Below are 16,867 nucleotides of genomic sequence, written 5' to 3'. Positions count from 1 at the left end.
ATTCTCTACACCTGCTATTTCCATTCTCTGGATACCACTCAGAATCTTCCCACTCCCAGAGTTTCTAGAATTTGGCACAAACAACTCCTGAAATATTTCTTCTTTCTTTTCCACGAGCTGGCTGGAAAAGAAAGTGTTGGCTGCAGCGCTCCCCCTCACCAGTAGGGGGCAAGATCACTCACAGCTGTGCTGCGTGGCAGCACCTTTCCCTAAGGGTTCACATGTACTCCTCCGTTGCCTCTGATCTGAGGCTGCTCCGGGAGCCATAGAGTGACCCCTGCAAGTTCAGGAAATTGGAAATTTGATATTTCCAACTTTGCTTCAGATACCCAAACAACTCCATACCCTGATAAGGCCAGCCTAAGGACCCCGGCCGTGCCATGTCGGCCGATTGACATTGTTCTGTCGATTGAGTAGCCTCAGTGTGCCAGGCGCTGTGCTGGGCCCTTGAATCCAGTCAGTGGTTATTTCTACTTATGAGGCAGGGGGACCATCTCCTCCTCATCCTATAGATGAGGGACCCAAGGGTCAGGGGTGAGAGAAGTCAAGGCCATATATGGTAGATGTTTGGCAAACCCAGAATTTGCACTTAGATCTGACTCCAGAGACTCAATTTTTTCTTCTTCCAAATATTTGAGGAAAGAAGGCCGTAAAAGTGACTGCAAATTTGAAAATGTTCATCAGTGTGTCGTCAGGCCAGATGCTTTGCTCAAATCAGGCATAAATCCACTAAACTAAATTCATCTTACAGATAAATGAACAAAACTGTGTTCTGGAACTTCTCCTGTGTTTGCGTCCTCCTCTTTTATCATTGAGTGAAATTTGTGCACTGAGTTTGTCCTTAGCTCAGCTGGATATGCTTCACAGGATTGTTTCCCAGATGTATTCTCTGACTGTCCTGTCAGTCTACGGACGTCCCTAAATGAGATTTCCACTTTTGCCATAAAGTGGCAAATCATGACTGATTTGCTCTCCTGTGTATCTTGCTGGCTACGTCTACTCCCAAAATGCTTTTATGCTTATATTCATACTTACAGCTTCTTGTGCCCCTGCTGTGGGCCAAGTGGTGTGCTAGACTTCACTTTCATCCTCACAACCACCTTGAAAGTTAGGGTACTACATCACCATTTTATGGATGAGAATGCCAACGCACAGAGAAGTTAGGTAACCTGTACAGGGCTGCACGGGACATGGCGGAGCCTGGATTCAAAATTAGACCTCACTCCAGAGCCCTTTCAAATGATCTGGGCTGCCTCCCCGCTTTAATGACTGTACACTGAAAGGCCATTTACGAAAAAGTAAGAGTTAATTTAGCTTAATGGAGTTCAGCAGTCTTTTGCTTAAAATGCCGCTTTCATAAAATGAGCTGAAACCTGCAAACTTTTTCTCGGAATAACTCAACAGATTCGCTGGCAGATTTCCTGCCAGAAGTGTGCCAGTCTGGTGCGTTAATATTAACTGCATGGCCCACTGCTTGATGCCTTGCTACAATTACACCTCTCTCTCTCTGGCCACTGCTTGCATATCTCCCGTGATGGGGAGCTCACCATCTATTGGTACAACCCAACCTATCTTTGGACAGTGCTCCAGGGAAGTTCTTTACTGTACTGAGCTTGGAGCTTCTGTTCTCTGTTAGTAGCTCTGAAAAGGCCCTTCAGGTTATCTTAGCATTTTAAAGATCTTCCAAACTGTCTTCATGAAGGTCTAGGTCACCCTATTGGGTTTGAGTTTGGTCATAGGTACTTTTTTCTGTACATAAGCCCTGGAGGAACTCAAGCTTATACAAAAGTTCATGTGGGAGCCACATTCCAATCATTCCCCAGGTTTCTCCTGCTTCTTTCTCCTTGGGGATCATTTTGACAACCACATATAGCAAACAGAAGGAATAAGGATTCCCGTGTCAGGTTTCCCAGATTTGAATCCCACTGCCTCGCTTACTAGCTGTGTGACCTTGGGCCAGCTACCTACTCTGTCTGTGCCTTGGTTTCCTCATCTGTAAACTAGAGATACCAAAAATACTTAGCTCATAGGACTGTGGAGATAAGTGAGTTAAAATATACAAAGTGTGTTTAGAACAGTACTTGGCACATTGGCACTCAATAATCGTTTTTATGATTGAAAGACAATCATATTATTGTCTTTAAAAGCCAACATGGAGCCCTGGCCCACCTGCTCCGTTCCAGCAGTGTTTCCTGATAGAGTGGTTCATTGCCACCCAAACCAGCCTCCTCCAGCTTAGCCCAGACATCACAGCTGGTTGTGAGAGAGAAGTCATCCATCGGCCTGGGGGAGGCCCCTTGCTCATTCTGTGGGTGGCCCAGATGGCAGGCTGAGATAGGAGTGAGAACAGCAACTCTGGAAACCCATGGGTATTACACGAAGTCAGCTGCCTTCTGCCAAAGCCGTGGTCCATAGCCTCACTTGGTTTCCCATCTCCAATTCTGAAGGGACTGTTTGGGGGGGGGGGGTCACTGAGTCATAGGCATACTTACCTGACCTGGATCTTCAGGATGATCTAAATCCCCTCAGAGGTGAGCTAAACCCAGAAAGATGAAGTAATCCACCCAAAGGCGGCTCAGCACGCACTAGCCCATGTGGAGCCAAAACTCAGATTCCCTGATGCCCAACCAGCTACCTTTCTGCTCAGCCCAACCCACCTTTATAGCGGCAGGTGTCATGGCTGCCACAGGAGCCTGGGGCTTAGATCGCCCCCGCCCGCAGAGACATGGTTGCTTCTCCCACTGGCTGTAAACCTGACCTTGATTGACAGCAGCATAAACGAGGGCAAGAATCTCACTCCTGGCACCGTGGGCCCCAGCCCCCAGCCCAGCATCACTGCTCCCTATTCAAGGGTATGCCCACCTGCTGCTGCCATCAGAGGGTCTAGAGGACCTGTTGCTCTCATGAGCCAGCTCTCCCCACTGGGGCCCACAGCTCTGTGAAAAGATCGGGTTCCCTCAGACTACCAGCCAGAGCCTGCACACCCCCCTCCAGGTGCATGCCCATCAGTGAGCATGGTCAGGGCCCTCGGGACGCCTGCACTCTGCTCCCAGCAATGTCCTTAACTTGGAGGGTGACCTTGACTTCCTGATCTATAAAAGAGAACTGGACCAGTTCATCTCCAGGATGGAGTCTTCATTTATTTGCTCCGCATTCCTTACCCATCCTCTCTGAGGCAGGCCCTGTTTGGGGTGCTGGCATGACCGAGGACACCAGCATAAGGACCTGTCCCCAGAAGGTCCTAGACTAGTGTGAAAGGAAAGGCAAACACAGCTCCCGTGGGAAAGCCTGGTCTTCCCAGGAGAAGGACCTGGTCGGAGTCCCAGTTTTGACACTAACCACGTGGCCTTGAAGAAGGGGCTTCGCCTCTCTGGGGATCCATTTCCTTCTTTCTGCGAACTGCAGCTACTAATGCATCTGCACAGGGTCGAGGGAAGAGTAAGTGAGCTACGCACAGTTAAGAGTAAGCGTGCAGTGCCATCAAAGGCACCGTTCTATGACTACCGTTTAACAGCAGTGATTTTGTCATTCTGCGGTGGGCCAGGTTCACCTCCCTTCGCTGGTTTCCCCGGAAGGCCAGAAAGATCTAGCTAGAGTGCAGAAGTCAGAAGAGAAGCGAGGGAAGCCGGAGGAAGATGCTCCTGCCTCCAAAAGAGGGGAGCCAGCGAGGATCAAAATCTTCGAAGGAGGGTAAGAATCACGTTTGGTTTGCAATATTTGGTTCTGCTTCCTGTGGAGTAAGAGGTGGCACCGTCTGTGTTGAGCGGCGGTGAGCGTCTCTCCCGGCGGGGCTGTGCCCACAGGTGCTTGCCCGCAGGCGCCACGTTCGTGGGACTCGAAGGCCACCTCGGTTTCAGAACGCCGGGCTCTCTGGTGGGGGATGGGAACGGGGCGTCTGCTGAGGACTGGAGCAGTCTGGGTCTTTCTCCAGCCCCTTCGTTCTCCCGATGCTGGCCAGGTTTCTAGTCCCTGCATTGGGGCCGCTAGTGCATCTCCCAGGTCCTGTCTGGACTGCCATTTACCTTGGTGCGTGTTCCCCCCAAAATCACCTCTGTCCTGCCCAAGCGGCCACCTTGGCCTGCCTGGTGTCCCACAGGGGACTCGGGCTCTGCCCGCAGGCTGTTTGCAGGGCTGATAACGAAGGCAGTGCTCGCACCAGCTGTCTACACCCGTCTCCATTCTAACTGGTCGGGGTCCAGGACTCATTGGTTGGTCAGTGTTTGGAATATCACCCCTGGTGTTTTACCTTTGGTGCTTGTCTTTGGAAACCTAATGATCCAAACATCTCGGAACTCACACTCTGGGGCCCTCTGGGCTCTGGAAGGGTACCTTGTTTCGGACTTGCTTTGTGGAAGTTTTGTGCAAGCTGTGTTCTATGTGACCATGTGTTTGCTCCCCGGGATATGGGTGTCTGTAAGCAGATCCTGTGGTGTCTGTCTCAGGGTCCTGTGTCTGTGTCTCCAATGTGATCAATGCAGCCCTCCTCGTACCCAGTCCCAAGGGACAACGGCATGAGGGAAAACCTACCTTCCAAGAAGGACAGTCCTCACGGACACCAGCCAACACGGGGTATCACTGGGGGCCCGCCATTCCCTAGCACCTGGAGGTGCCGAACTCACAAGGTCAAAGCGGGAGGTGCTGGACTCCTCTCTTGGTTGGGGAAAACAGAGGCGGCCAAGTTCCCGGTGGCAGTGGCCAGCAGGGGCTGTCAGCAGACGGTGTTTGGAAACAAAAACTTGGGGAGTTGGGTTGTCACGGTGACATCGAGGGGGTTGGGGATGACAAAAAATGGCAGTGGTAAGAATACCACCCTGTAGGGCAGAAACATCCCACCCAGAATTCCAATAGTGGCTCCATTGGGAAATACTAGATCAAAGGTTTTTCAAAATACTGACCCTCTTCCCAACTGGGGACAGACCAGTTTCCTCTCCTGCTATTTGAATAGAGCGCCCTCTTGTGTCTCTGTGTTCTCATATCATTGGGTACTTAAAAGGCCCCCTAGGACTTCATCCAAGGATTGATGCTTCTGGTCACAGGGACTTGCCTTCTTTCCTCTTGCTTCAAGGGACGCCAGGGTGGCTCAATCCGTTAAGCGTCCGACTCTTAATCTCAGTTCAGGTCTCGATCTCAAGGTTGTGAGTTTCAGCCCCGCGTTGGGCTCTGCATTGGGTTCTGCGCTAGGCATGAAGCCTTCTTAAAAAAAAAAAGAAAAGAAAAGAAACAAGAAAATCGCCTTGCAGAAGAACTGTCTGTGAGGCCCTGAGGGGCCGCTGAGTGATAGCTGGTGTGCACAAAGAGGTTTGCTTCTTCCCTGAGAAGCAGCTGCCCCCAGACTGGAGGTCGGGTCCCCGAGGCGGCTCCCTGCTGCCCTTGTTCCCCTGGGAAGCCTGAGCTCCGGAAGGACAGCTGGCAGGAGCCTCCCCTGATCCCGGTTAGTTCACATCTCCAGCTACGTGCTGGAGTCTCTCTGCCACATGGTCTGCCTTCAGCTGAAACGTGGAAGGTTACACCCGAGTCCCCTTGTCTTCCTACCGCCTGGGCATCGGTGCCCCCCCGTTGTCCCATCCAGGTTGCCATTTAGTCCCACCTGCTCTCTTCCAGAATCTCCCTCTCTTTCCAGGTCCATCCTCCCTGCCCCTCCCACTTACCTCTCTTCCGCTCAGACAAGCCCTCACGTCTCCAGCTCGGTTTCCTCATGTGTTAGAGGGAAAAAACAACATGCTCTGTTGATCGGCGGAGGATCCTGTGCTATGCCACCCATGGGACGTGGTTCATGGCACTGAGCATTTTGTCACTACCGTACCCATCTCATGTGTCTCCCTCCAGGATGATCTCGCTCTGTTCCGCAGGCTGTGAGACATGTCCTCCTCACTCCCTCAGCTTGTCACATCCAATTTGAGCGCTTCAGGGTCATGTAGTGTCACCCGTCAGATTCTCTTCTCCCGCAGCCCAGCTGTCCCATCTGGGCCCTCGCTGCACCTCCCACGCCCCACTTCTGGTGACCCCTCTATATCCGTGGTTCTCTGGGGGCTGGTATCACCCCCCCAGGAATGTTTGGAAATTTGGAGTGTTTTAGATTGCCATATACCTGGGGGCACCTCCGGCATTTCATGGATGGAGTCAAGGATGCGACCATCCATGCAACCAAGCACAAAACCACTCAAACTGCCAGGGATGTCCCCCACCCAGAAAATGACTATGCCCTTCAAGCAGACCCATCTGAGGTCCACAGTTTTGTCTTAGATCCCTGTCTTCCTTTTTTCTTTCATTTTCTTCCCCTCCTCCTCCCTCTCTGCCTCCTCCTCCTCTTTTTTCTTCTCCTCCTCCTCCCCCTCCTTTCCTTCCTCCTCTCCTTCCTTCTCCTCCTCCTCCCCCTCCTCCTTCTTTTCTTTCCCCTTCTTCTTCTTCTTCTTCTTCTTCTTCTTCTTCTTCTTCTTCTTCTCCTTCTCCTTCTCCTTCTCCTTCTCCTTCTTCTCACAGCAGACATTTATATTTCACTTAAGGACACATTCAACAAGGGGTTCTGTTCCTAAGAACCACTAAGGCATCTAGGGCGACAGAGACTGAGAGAGGAAGATGGAAAATAGCCAGTTATGCACTGCCTCCTACAGCTTCCACCCAGAAGCTTCTATTTTCTTGCAATGGCCAGGGCAAGCCCCGCAGCCTCACCTGCTGCATGCGGGAACCAGAGGTACTTGGTAGGCAGCACTGACTACTTTGGTGGCTTTAACATACATCTGCAACTTGTTTTTACTCAACAATGTTTTCGAGATGTATCCTTGTTGATTCACATAGATCTGATTCATAGCAGTAAGTCAATAAGCCAGACACAAAGAGTAGATACCATGGGACCAACACTCATGAGTCTTTTTATCATTAATCAAGCTACTCACTAGTCTCCCTACCTTCTTCTTGACCTCCAACCCAGCAATTGATCAATTAATCAATCCATCAAGGTGGGGCCATTTATTCAGTGTCTTGTGGGCGCTCTGGGCCAGAAGATACCCAGAGCCAAGGGGATAAACCATGGTTCTGCTCTTAAGGTGCTTGGTGAGTGGTTCAGGTGGTAGCACAAGGCTGAGGTGTGGATTGCTCGTGTTGAGATGCTCACAGCAGACAGGGATCCCTGGGTCTAGAGCAGCCAGAAGAGGTTTCCTGGACAGGGTGGGGCTAGGCCTGGAAAGGTGGGTGAGACTGGGACAGGCCAAGAGGGAAGGTAGCTCAGTCAGCAGTCTGAAAGTAATGGCAACCCACGTACTTGGTCAGACTGATTTCTTTTGGCCTGAAGTGTTCTCCCTTGTCATCACTTCTCTCCTTGGTTTCAAACATTGTCACTGCACCAGTGGCACTAAATCTGGGTCTACGGCTAGAACCTCATTCCTGAACCATACGCCCTTGCTTCTGATGCTTCCTGGGCCCCTCAATTTCAGCATGTACTGACCAAGCCACCAACAGAATCTTCTTCTACATCCAGACCTTGGATGATGTACTCAGACGTTCACACTCAAAACCTTAGTATCATCTTGGACACCTTTTCTCCTGATCCCCCCCCACCTTCCAGTTAGTCCCCAAGTTCTGGTGTCCACACAAAGTGGTCCACGACTCAGCTATCATCTCTCTTCATTCCCTGTTCCGTGTCTCTGGCCTCCCTCTCTCCAGCCTCCCAGGTTGGTGCCATTGAGTGCCTTTGATCATGGTTCTGCCTATCAGACTTCAGCTTCAGGGCCTTCTGTGGCTGCCATACCCACAGAATCCAGTTAAAACTCAACCTGATCTTCCTGGACCCACAGTCCAACAAGCCACTACCGTCCATTACCCTCTGGGCCTGCTGAACTCTGCCCTGTGCCAAATCGTGTCCAGCCTTCAGAGGCAGTACTCAACCCTCTCTTTTAACTAACATCCCAGGTCCCTCCACACTCCCTAGTCCTTTGTGTAACTTCTGGAATAACATTGGCACTGGAATTCATTCCAGGACCCCTCTTGACTTGGGTCCTAGGCCCTTGCTTTGTACACCTATGCATCAGTTCCTATTTATTGCTGGCACCCAGAGCCCTCTCTTCATTTCCCATCACTTCCACACCTGAACAAAGCCTGCATTTTCCAGACAGCCTCTGGAAGCGCCCATCAGGAATGTGTTGGCTGTCTCAGCCAGCACCTATGCATTTGGCCTTCGTTGTTTCAGAAGGGCTCCTTTGTTAGGGAGTGTTGTTTTCACACATACAAAGTTATATTGTTCATGGAGGGTAATGCTTATATTGTCCTAACTCAAGTTCATTTGTGGCAAGGAAAGCTGGGAGCTTAGCCCCAAGGGCTGGTGTGGAAGAAGGAGAGGTTGGGATCCATAGGAACTACCCGGCTGCTGAAAATAGTCATCCAAGCTTTGAGGAGTGGGGAGGTCGGTGCTTAGGTCTGAAGAGAATGATGAGCTCAGACAGGAAGAGCCAGGGGAGCCAGGCCCAGCTGAGGTGGGATATTGGGAAAGGTGGCCATGGGCAGGGAGCAAGGGATTGGTATGTGTGTGTGGGGGGGGGGGGGGTATTTATATGTTGCCCAGGGCTGCTCCTGAGCCCTTTGGGCATTTATCAGAACAAAACCCACCCCAGACCCTGCCAACTGTAGGACCTCAGCTACTGGGCTGAGAGAAGACCACCTGGGCTCCTACTGGAGGGTGCTGGATCCCATCTCTTCTCACCTACCCCAATATACCGCAACACATCACTCCAGCCATTGGTTCTCTCCTGACCCATTTGATTCAGCATATCCAAACTTAAAGTTTCCCACCTTAAAAACACGCCTTTAACTGAAGGGTCTATATCACCAGATTTCTCTGCTTCTCTTTAAAGGAAAACTCCAGAAGGAGTTGACTATACTTGCTTACCTCCGTGTCTTTCCTCCCATTCTCTCTCAGTCCATTCCAGGTAACTGCTCCTAAAACGATCAATAGTGCCCTCCACCCTGTAGAATTCTGTGGTCGGTTCTCACTTCTTCCCTGCCCTGTCAGTAGCATTTCACACAACGGGTCCCTCCCCCCTTCCTTGAAACACTCTGTCCATTGGTTTCCAGGGTGCCGTCTTTCTTGATCCTCCTCTTCCTTTGCCAGCGGGCACTTTCTCATCATCTTTGATGGTTGCCCGTCGTCTTCTGATTTCTAAACATCAGGGCTCCCAGGGCTCAGCCCCTGGTACTCCCCTTTTCTCTGTCTAAACTCCCAAGGTGACTCTATATACCGTCTGTAGGCTGATGACTCCCAGACTCATGTGTCCAGCTGGACTTCTCCCTGGGGCTTCATGTAAGTCTCCAGCCATCTGTGTAATTTCCACTGGTGTGTTCAGTGAACTCATCCTTAGAACAACACACACAGATACTGAAGAGCCACGGTGACTCATTGGGTTCTTGGTACAATTGTTAAAGAAATTAAAATTTTACTTAATTCAATATTGCCCCACTTGAGGGAGTTCTATTTTTAACAGATGTGCTTTTCTGTCTCATGTATTTTCATTTCTAATAGTTGAACTTATTTTATTCACGCCTAAGAGTTCATGCAATACACCCAACACACGTTGTTTTAATGGTGCACTTATATTTTTTTAAAGTGTGTGTGTGTGTGTGTGTGTGTGTGTGTGTGTGTGTGTTTATAAAATAGTCACTTAAAGAGAATAGTTTTAATTTTTAAAAGTTTGAAGGTCATTTTCTTTCTCGATAATTTTTTTACAAACTCATTTCTTCTTGGACTTTGCAACCTACACGTGTGTTGTTATTTTTCATCCCGAATTTCTGAATTTCTCCGCTGTCTATCCCCCCATCTTTCCGTGATCTCCGGATTATGGATGAGGTTGAATTATGTCTTTGGTAATAGGTGTGATGCCTGTATATGTTTTGAGGAACAAATGGATTAAATTAGTAATTAAATGTGATGAGTTGGAGCTTTTTGGACAGGTGTAAGCAGTACAGTCATCAGGTGAGCCACTCTAAAAATGCAAACGTGGGGGGGGGCGCCTCGGTCGGTTAAGTGTCTGACTCTCGGTTTCGGCTCAGGCCATCATCTCACAGTTGGTACCAATATGGTTCGAGCCTCGCAGTGGTTCTGCACTGACAGCACAGAGCCAGCCTGCTTGGGATTCTGTCTCCCTCTCTCGCTGCCCGCCCGGCTTCTCGCCTTTTCCCTCTCTCTCAAAAGTAAATACATGAACATCAAAAAATAAAATAAATCTCCAACCTGGAACAAAAAAAAAAACGTATCCTGCCGAAAAGTTGGTAATGTAAAAGCTGTGATGTATGACACAGGCAGAAACACCATGTACCTTTACCACACGCTCGCTGAATGTCCTTTTGAAAGTCCCGTTAATGGCCCAAGGAGAAGGGGGTTTCATGTCCATTAGCAAATCTTGTCAACTCAACCTCTGAAACCGTATCCAGAATCTGCCCATTTTTTTCACGTCTGCTCGGTCAAGCCACTGCCGTCTCTCATCTGGATGATCACAGTGTCCGATAATCTCCTGCTTCCCCCTTTCCCACCACAGTGCATTCTCAACCCAGCAGCTACAGTGATCCTGCTTAATGTCAACAGACCCTGTCACTGCCGTCCTGCGCCCTCCACAGCCCTCGAGTGGCCTATGTGTGCCGGCCTCAGCTCCTCCCTGGCCACTGCCTGCCACTCTACCCCTGTTCCCTGTGCTACAGCCAGTGGCCTCTTTGTTCTTTGTCAGACATGCCTCTGCCTCAGGGCCTTAGCACTTGCTGTGCCCTCTGCCCAGAACACGTTTCCCAGGAGTCCCATGGCTCCCTCACTTCTTTTAGTCACCCTTCAGCGAAGCCTTCCCAGACTACCTACCCACTTGTGCCCTTTTCTGGCATTTCTTTATTTCCCTTCCCTGCTTTATTTTTTTCTGTGTATGTACTAGTTTGTTTCTATTTCCCCCACCAGAATGTAAGCTCTGTGAGAGGGCAGGAATTGTGTTTTGGTCGTTGTTGTATCCCCGATGCTGAGAAAAGTGCCTGGCACATAGGCAAGGCTAGAGAATGTTTATTAAATGAAGGAATCTCCCTCCAGCATGGTCAGGAGACTGCAGGTGAGGGACAGGTCCCTGGACTCAGAAGCTCTTAGAATCTGTGAGCAGGACTGAGGCTCTGGATCTCCGGAAGGAGCAAGGACAAGAGTCGGGGCTGAACCAGGCTGAGCACGTGGGGTCAGGCTTGGTCTGGGGAAGGTAAAGTCAGATGGTCTCAGTCATGGGGCCAGCATCTGGGGTTGGGATCCAAGGTCCTTTAGTTGCTGACCTGCCCTGCAAGTGTTAAAGGTCAAAATGAAACATGGGATGCCAAAAAGGGCTGGCTTGTGGGCAGTCAGCTCTCGGGCCAGGGCCTGCCCTGAGCAGATCCCTTGTGTCCTTGGGGCCCGGGGAGAAGTGGCCCTGGGTGCCCTGCCATGGCTGTGGTGCCCAAGTGAGTCCAGGCTTCTGGGGCCCTGTCTTCTTCCTGAGAGGGCCCCAGTGCCCTGATCCCTCCTGAATTCTCAAACTTCTCCCTCTAAGTGTGGACATGCAGCCCCGAGTGTGGCCCCAGGGGGCAGGGGAGTGAATTGTCCAACCCCATCACATGTGCCCACACTGGGTTTTATTCTCATTCTCCTCCTCCCCAAGTCCTCCTCATCTCTCCTAAGCAATATGACCTGGACTTTGGGAGGGAGGCATGGAGGGCAGGATACGGCAGAGTCCTTGTGAGACATCCCGTGGCTGAGACCAGGAAGATGGCCGTGAAGCTGGGGAAGGTAGCTGTAGGACTTCGGATGAATCGAATATGAAGGTTGAGAAAGAGAAGCCTGGCCTCTGGAATGGCTGCCACACTTCCGGCTCGAGTGACAGTGGATGGACGGTGGTGTCATTTACTGAGATGCACAGGGATGGGAGAGGAGAGTGTAAAAGAGGTTTAAGGAAGGGGAGATCAAAACTTGGTGGACATGTTAATTCTGAGATGCCAGCGTAGGTCCAGGGGTTCAGGGAGGTGTTTGGCAATCCGGACAGTGAGCCTGGCATTCAGAGGACAGGCCTGAGCTGGAAATACACATTGGGGATATGCATTTGTCAATGCACAGATGCTATTTAGAGGCCAGGTCTGGCGAGGGTCACCTGGGGAGACAGAAGGAGAGAAAAGTAAAGGGCATCCAGGACTGAACCCAGGATCCACCAGCTAGAAGCCAGTAGAGACAAAGCTGCAAAAGAGCTTGAAAGTTGGGGCGCGTGGGTGGCTCAGTCAGTTAAGCATCCAACTTCGGCTTAGGTCATGATCTCGCAGTTCGTGAGATCGAGCCCCACGTTGGGCTCTGTGCTGACAGCTCAGAGCCTGGAGCCTGCTTCGGATTCTGTGTCTCCCTCTCCCTCTCTGCCCCTCCCCTGCTCACTCGCGCTCTGTCTCTTTCTCAAAAATAAGTAAACATTTCTACAATAATAATAATAACAATAATAAACTGAGGGATCCTGGTGCTGCTAGGAAAGACTTCTAGCCAGGGGTAGAAATGGTTCTGGAGAGGAGGGGCAGAGAGAAGGAGAAGGTCCAGGGGGTAGGGCCAGAGCAGTGTTGAGAAGGGGGCACTTCTCTATACAGCAGGAGGAAAGAAAGATGGTGGCCGCCATGCAAGCAGAATTGAGGATTTGAGCTGGGAATTAGGGAGGGTTCTTTCAGACGCAATCCAGGCTCTGGGTCTTCACCAACGATAGACTTGTGAAGGGCCATTTTGAAAACAAGGGCAAGAGGAGCACCTTGGTGGCTCAGTTGGTTAAGCATCCAACTCTCAATTTCAGTTCAGGTCATGATCTTGCAGTGCGTGAGTTCAAGCCCCACATGGAGCTCTATGCTGACAGTGCGGGGACTGCTTAGGATTCTTTCTCTCTCCCTCCCTCTCTGCCCTACCCCTGCTTGCTGTCTCTCTCTCTCTCTCTCAAAATAAATAAATAAACTCTTAAAAAAAGAAAAAAATAAAGACCGGACACCTGGGTGGCTCAGTCGGTTAAACTTCTGACTTCAGCTCAGGTCATGATCTCACAGTTTGTGGGTTCGAGCCCCACATTGAGCTCTGTGCTGACAGCTCAGAGCCTGAAGCCTGCTTCAGATTCTGTGTCTCCCTCTTTCTCTGCCCCTCCCCTGCTCGCACTCTGTCTCTCTGTCTCAAAAATAAATAAACATTTAAAAAAGTTAAGAAAGAAAGAAAAGAAAACAAGGGCAGGAAATTTCTGTTCCCAGGAAATCACTTAGATTCCTGAGAAAGGTATTCCTTTGTGAAGATTATCCCCTCCGGGCGCCTGGGTGGCTCAGTCAGTTGAGCATCAGACTTCAGCCCAGGTCATGATCTCACAGTTCATGAGTTTGAGCCCCTCATCAGGCTCTGTGCTGTCACAGAGCCTGCTTCGGGTCCTCCGTCCCACCACCCCTGCCCTTTCCCTGCTCGTTCTCTCTAAGTACATAAATAAACTTTTACAAATTAAAAAAAAAATTTTTTTTTAAGATGATTCCCTCAAATAAAAATACAAGCATCCCTCATTTTACCGGGCCTCGCTTTGTTGCGCTTCGCAGATATTGCTTTGTTGTAAATTGGAGGTTCAGGACCTCAGTGGAGGAAGTCACCGCAGATGCGGTAGAAAGAGCAGGAGAACAGGAATCGGCTGCGGAGCCTGACGCTGTGGCCGAATGGCTGCAGTCCCATGAGGACACCTGAAGGGACGAGGAGCTGCTTCTTAGGGATGAACAAAGACAGGGCTTTCTTGGGGTGGAATCTCCTCCACACACAGCGAAGAGACCGCGAGGATTGTTGAAATGACAACACAGGATTTAGGATATCACCTGAACTGAGTCGATAAGGGAGTGGCAGAGCGTGAGAGGACTGACCCCAGTGCCGAAAGAAGTTCTACCGTAGGTAAAACGCGATGAAACAGTGCCACACGCTACAGAAACATCGTTTGTGACAGGAAGACTCAGTAGAGGCCGCAAACGTCATCGTTGTCTGATTCGGGGACATTCCCACGGCCACCCCAACCCCGAGCACCCCCACCCTGACCAGTCAGCAGCCACCGACACTGAGGGCTGTGACTCTCCCCCAGCAAAACGATTACAACTTGCTGAAAGCTCAGGTGATGGTTATCATTTTTTTTTTTAGCAACAAAGTGTCTTTAAATTAAGGTATGTACATCTAGACATGATGCTATTATTACCCACTTACTAGACCACGTATGGCGGAGCGTAAACATAAATTTGTACACATCGGGGAACCAACACGTTCACCTGCCTGGCTTTGTGGCACATTCTGGAAGTGAACCCGCAGTATCTCTGAGCTGTGCTTGTATTGGAGGTTAATCTAGTTAGCTTGACTCTTGGGACTGGCCTGGCATCTTTCTCCTGAGTGCTCGAAGGACCTCCCAGGGAACACTCACTCCAAGCATTAGAGAAAGCTGCTTCTGTCACTACGAAACCCAAGTCACGGACAGTTTAAAAAAAAAAAAAAAATGCATGAAAGCAAAATGGACCAGAGGAAAGACATATTGATCATGGGGCAGACTGAGTGTCTGAGTGGGCTGGGGCCAGAGTCCCCGGAGCCCTGAGGACTGTCGGAGAAGACCTAAATGCATCCTATTAAAATTTAAAGGAGAATCCATTTCTTAAGCAGCCGCTGCCTCTGGGCTCCTGTAGGGGATCTAAGGCGGCTGGGGACGCAGCCTGGGAGGAGGGAGTGTGGGGAAGTGGGCTCCTCACCCCAACACGCTGAGGCCCCTGAGAGCCGAGGACTCAGCATCCACTGGGCCTGGACAGCGTCTGCCTGAGTCGTGGCCTCTCCCGTCCTGGGGAATCCGGCCCAGAGCCCAGAAGGAAGGTGGCTTCCCCATCTCTCTCCTGTGGGAGAAGTGGCCTCTTAGGGAGCAGTGACATGCACATCCTCTCTCTCATTCTTTCTGTCTTTATCAAAGTTACACATGCACAGAATTTAAAGAACCAGATTATTTCCAGGGCGCCTGGATGGCACAGCTGGTTAAGTGTCCAACTCTTGATTTCAGCTCAGGTCACGATCTCACAGTTGGGGAGTTCGAGCCCGGCGTCGGGCTCTGCGCTGATGGCACAGAGGCTGCTCAGGATTCTGTCTCCCCCCCTTCTCTCCGCCCCTCCCCTGCTTGTGCTCTCTCTCTCTCTCTCTCTCTCCCTCCCAAAATAAATAAACTTAAATTTTTTTTTTTTAAAACCAGCCAAATATTTCCGTAAATTTTGTTTATGGAGAAGAGCAGTACCCTTCCTCTTTGTTTAGTTGTACATCTCTAAGAAATGGGCCTGGGCGGCTGCCCCAGTGTGGCATTTCAGCTTTAAGTAGTAATTAGTGACCCAAGAGCCTCTCTGCATTCGTCACACGCCCCCTCGCTTCCCCATCTCTCGTTAGAGTAGCACATACATAATTCACAGCTAAGTCACATAATGAACTGCGGTTTCTTTTTCTTTCCTGTACAACGTTTCTGTTTTCTCTGCAGATAAAAACTGTGTGTGTGTGTGTGCGTGTGTGTGTGTGTGTGTGTGTGTGTGTGTTCACTTATTTTTCCATGTATTTATTATGGATTCAATTCATAGCCTCAATTCAACCCTCACCAAGACGGCGGCACGGGCGGTCTGTGAATTCCATCTGCTGACACAGGCCCCTTCCTGCTCCCTCTGCCTGGGGCACAGCTGCCCCCCTCCCCACTGAGTCTCCCTTCACCACCCCCCAGCGCCCCCCCCCCCACCCCGGAGATTCTCTTCCTCCTATATTGGCTCTCCCCTCTCTGGGAACTCACATCTTCCTTTTCCTCATTTACTTCCTCATTTTTTGCAGACACCATCCTTCTGTATAGTGTTCTAGAGAAAGTGTCTCTGACAGGTCAGTTTTTTTCCTGTTCCATTCTCTGCAACCCTCTCTGGATCTTCCCTTCCTGTTCAGAACTGTGAAAGGTCACCCGGGTGGCTCTTGGTGCAGGGTGGTCTGCCTCTGTCAGTGACCCTTCCAATCTGACACCTCGGGGGGCTTCAGCTTTAAGAAATGATCTTGCATTGCTTCCTCGATGACGTCTATCCCCTCTCCCTGGATCTCCTGTGGTTCAGGGCTGGGACCTCCTGGCTTGTTTCTCTGATTTTCATACCTCTCTGTCAGATTTCCTATCTCTTTGTCTTTTCGCGTGACATTCTGGGTACTGCCCTCCATTTTGTCTTCCAGCCATTTTGTTCATGTCTGACATCACATTTTTAATTGTCAAGAGCCCTTTGTTTTTTTCCTGAATGTTTCTTTTTAATAGCATCCTGTTCTTATTTGATGGATCCTGGTACCTTCGCTTATCTCCCAGAGGCCATGAAGGTCAGTTGTCTTTGGTTTTAGTTTTCTTTTCTACACGATGTCTGCTTCCCTCAGGTTCCCTTTTATCCCTGTTTGTCCCTTTTTTCAGGTGCCTTCACTTGTTTAAGACTGGGAGGCTCAAAGCTGACCGGCAGCTCCGGGTGTGAGAGGGGCTCATTGTTGGTGCGCATCCCAGTAGATGTCCATCTAGGCTGTTCCCCTGGGGTCTCTGCAGTGGCAGGGTCTTTAGGTCTTTCTTCTTGGGCAGAGCCCCCGTGGAGACTCAAGTGGCCTGACTGAAGGGTGTAGGGTTTCTATTCTGGGAGCCACAGGAAAGAAAAAGGTGGGAGGGGGAGGGGAGAAGAATCCCAGCATCCAGTTGTACATCCCCTTCATCTTTATGGTGTCTCTGCCTGCCCTCAGCTTGCCTGACGCCTTCCTCAAAGGCCTCTCGTTTCATCGTTTGCAGAGAAACTTCCAGACTTTCTCTGGGCTGGAGGAGGGGCGGTCTCCTGGCTGCTAGAGTTGAGGAAG

The 16,867-nt window shown here is 50.4% G+C and overlaps 1 protein-coding gene across 4 annotated transcripts in view; it reads left to right on the top strand.

The window, feature by feature from the left end:
• The window catches only part of HIVEP3 (HIVEP zinc finger 3), a 477,777-nt gene that overhangs the window by 420,818 nt on the left and 40,092 nt on the right, over nucleotides 1–16,867 (top strand). For all 4 annotated transcript variants that reach the window (XM_086716639.1, XM_086716637.1, XM_086716638.1 and 1 more), the window contains one exon: nucleotides 3,545–3,690. In XM_086716639.1, the coding sequence (XP_086572765.1) occupies nucleotides 3,545–3,690 (146 nt within the window). The remainder of the gene's footprint in view (nucleotides 1–3,544; nucleotides 3,691–16,867) is intronic.

The sequence above is a fragment of the Puma concolor genome, chromosome C1 (assembly GCF_028749965.1).
Source record: "Puma concolor isolate L17-30 chromosome C1, mPumCon1.1.hap2, whole genome shotgun sequence".
Taxonomy (NCBI): domain Eukaryota; kingdom Metazoa; phylum Chordata; class Mammalia; order Carnivora; family Felidae; genus Puma; species Puma concolor.
The sequence above is the reverse complement of the archived record's forward strand: the minus strand, read 5'-3'. Positions and strand labels throughout refer to the sequence as shown.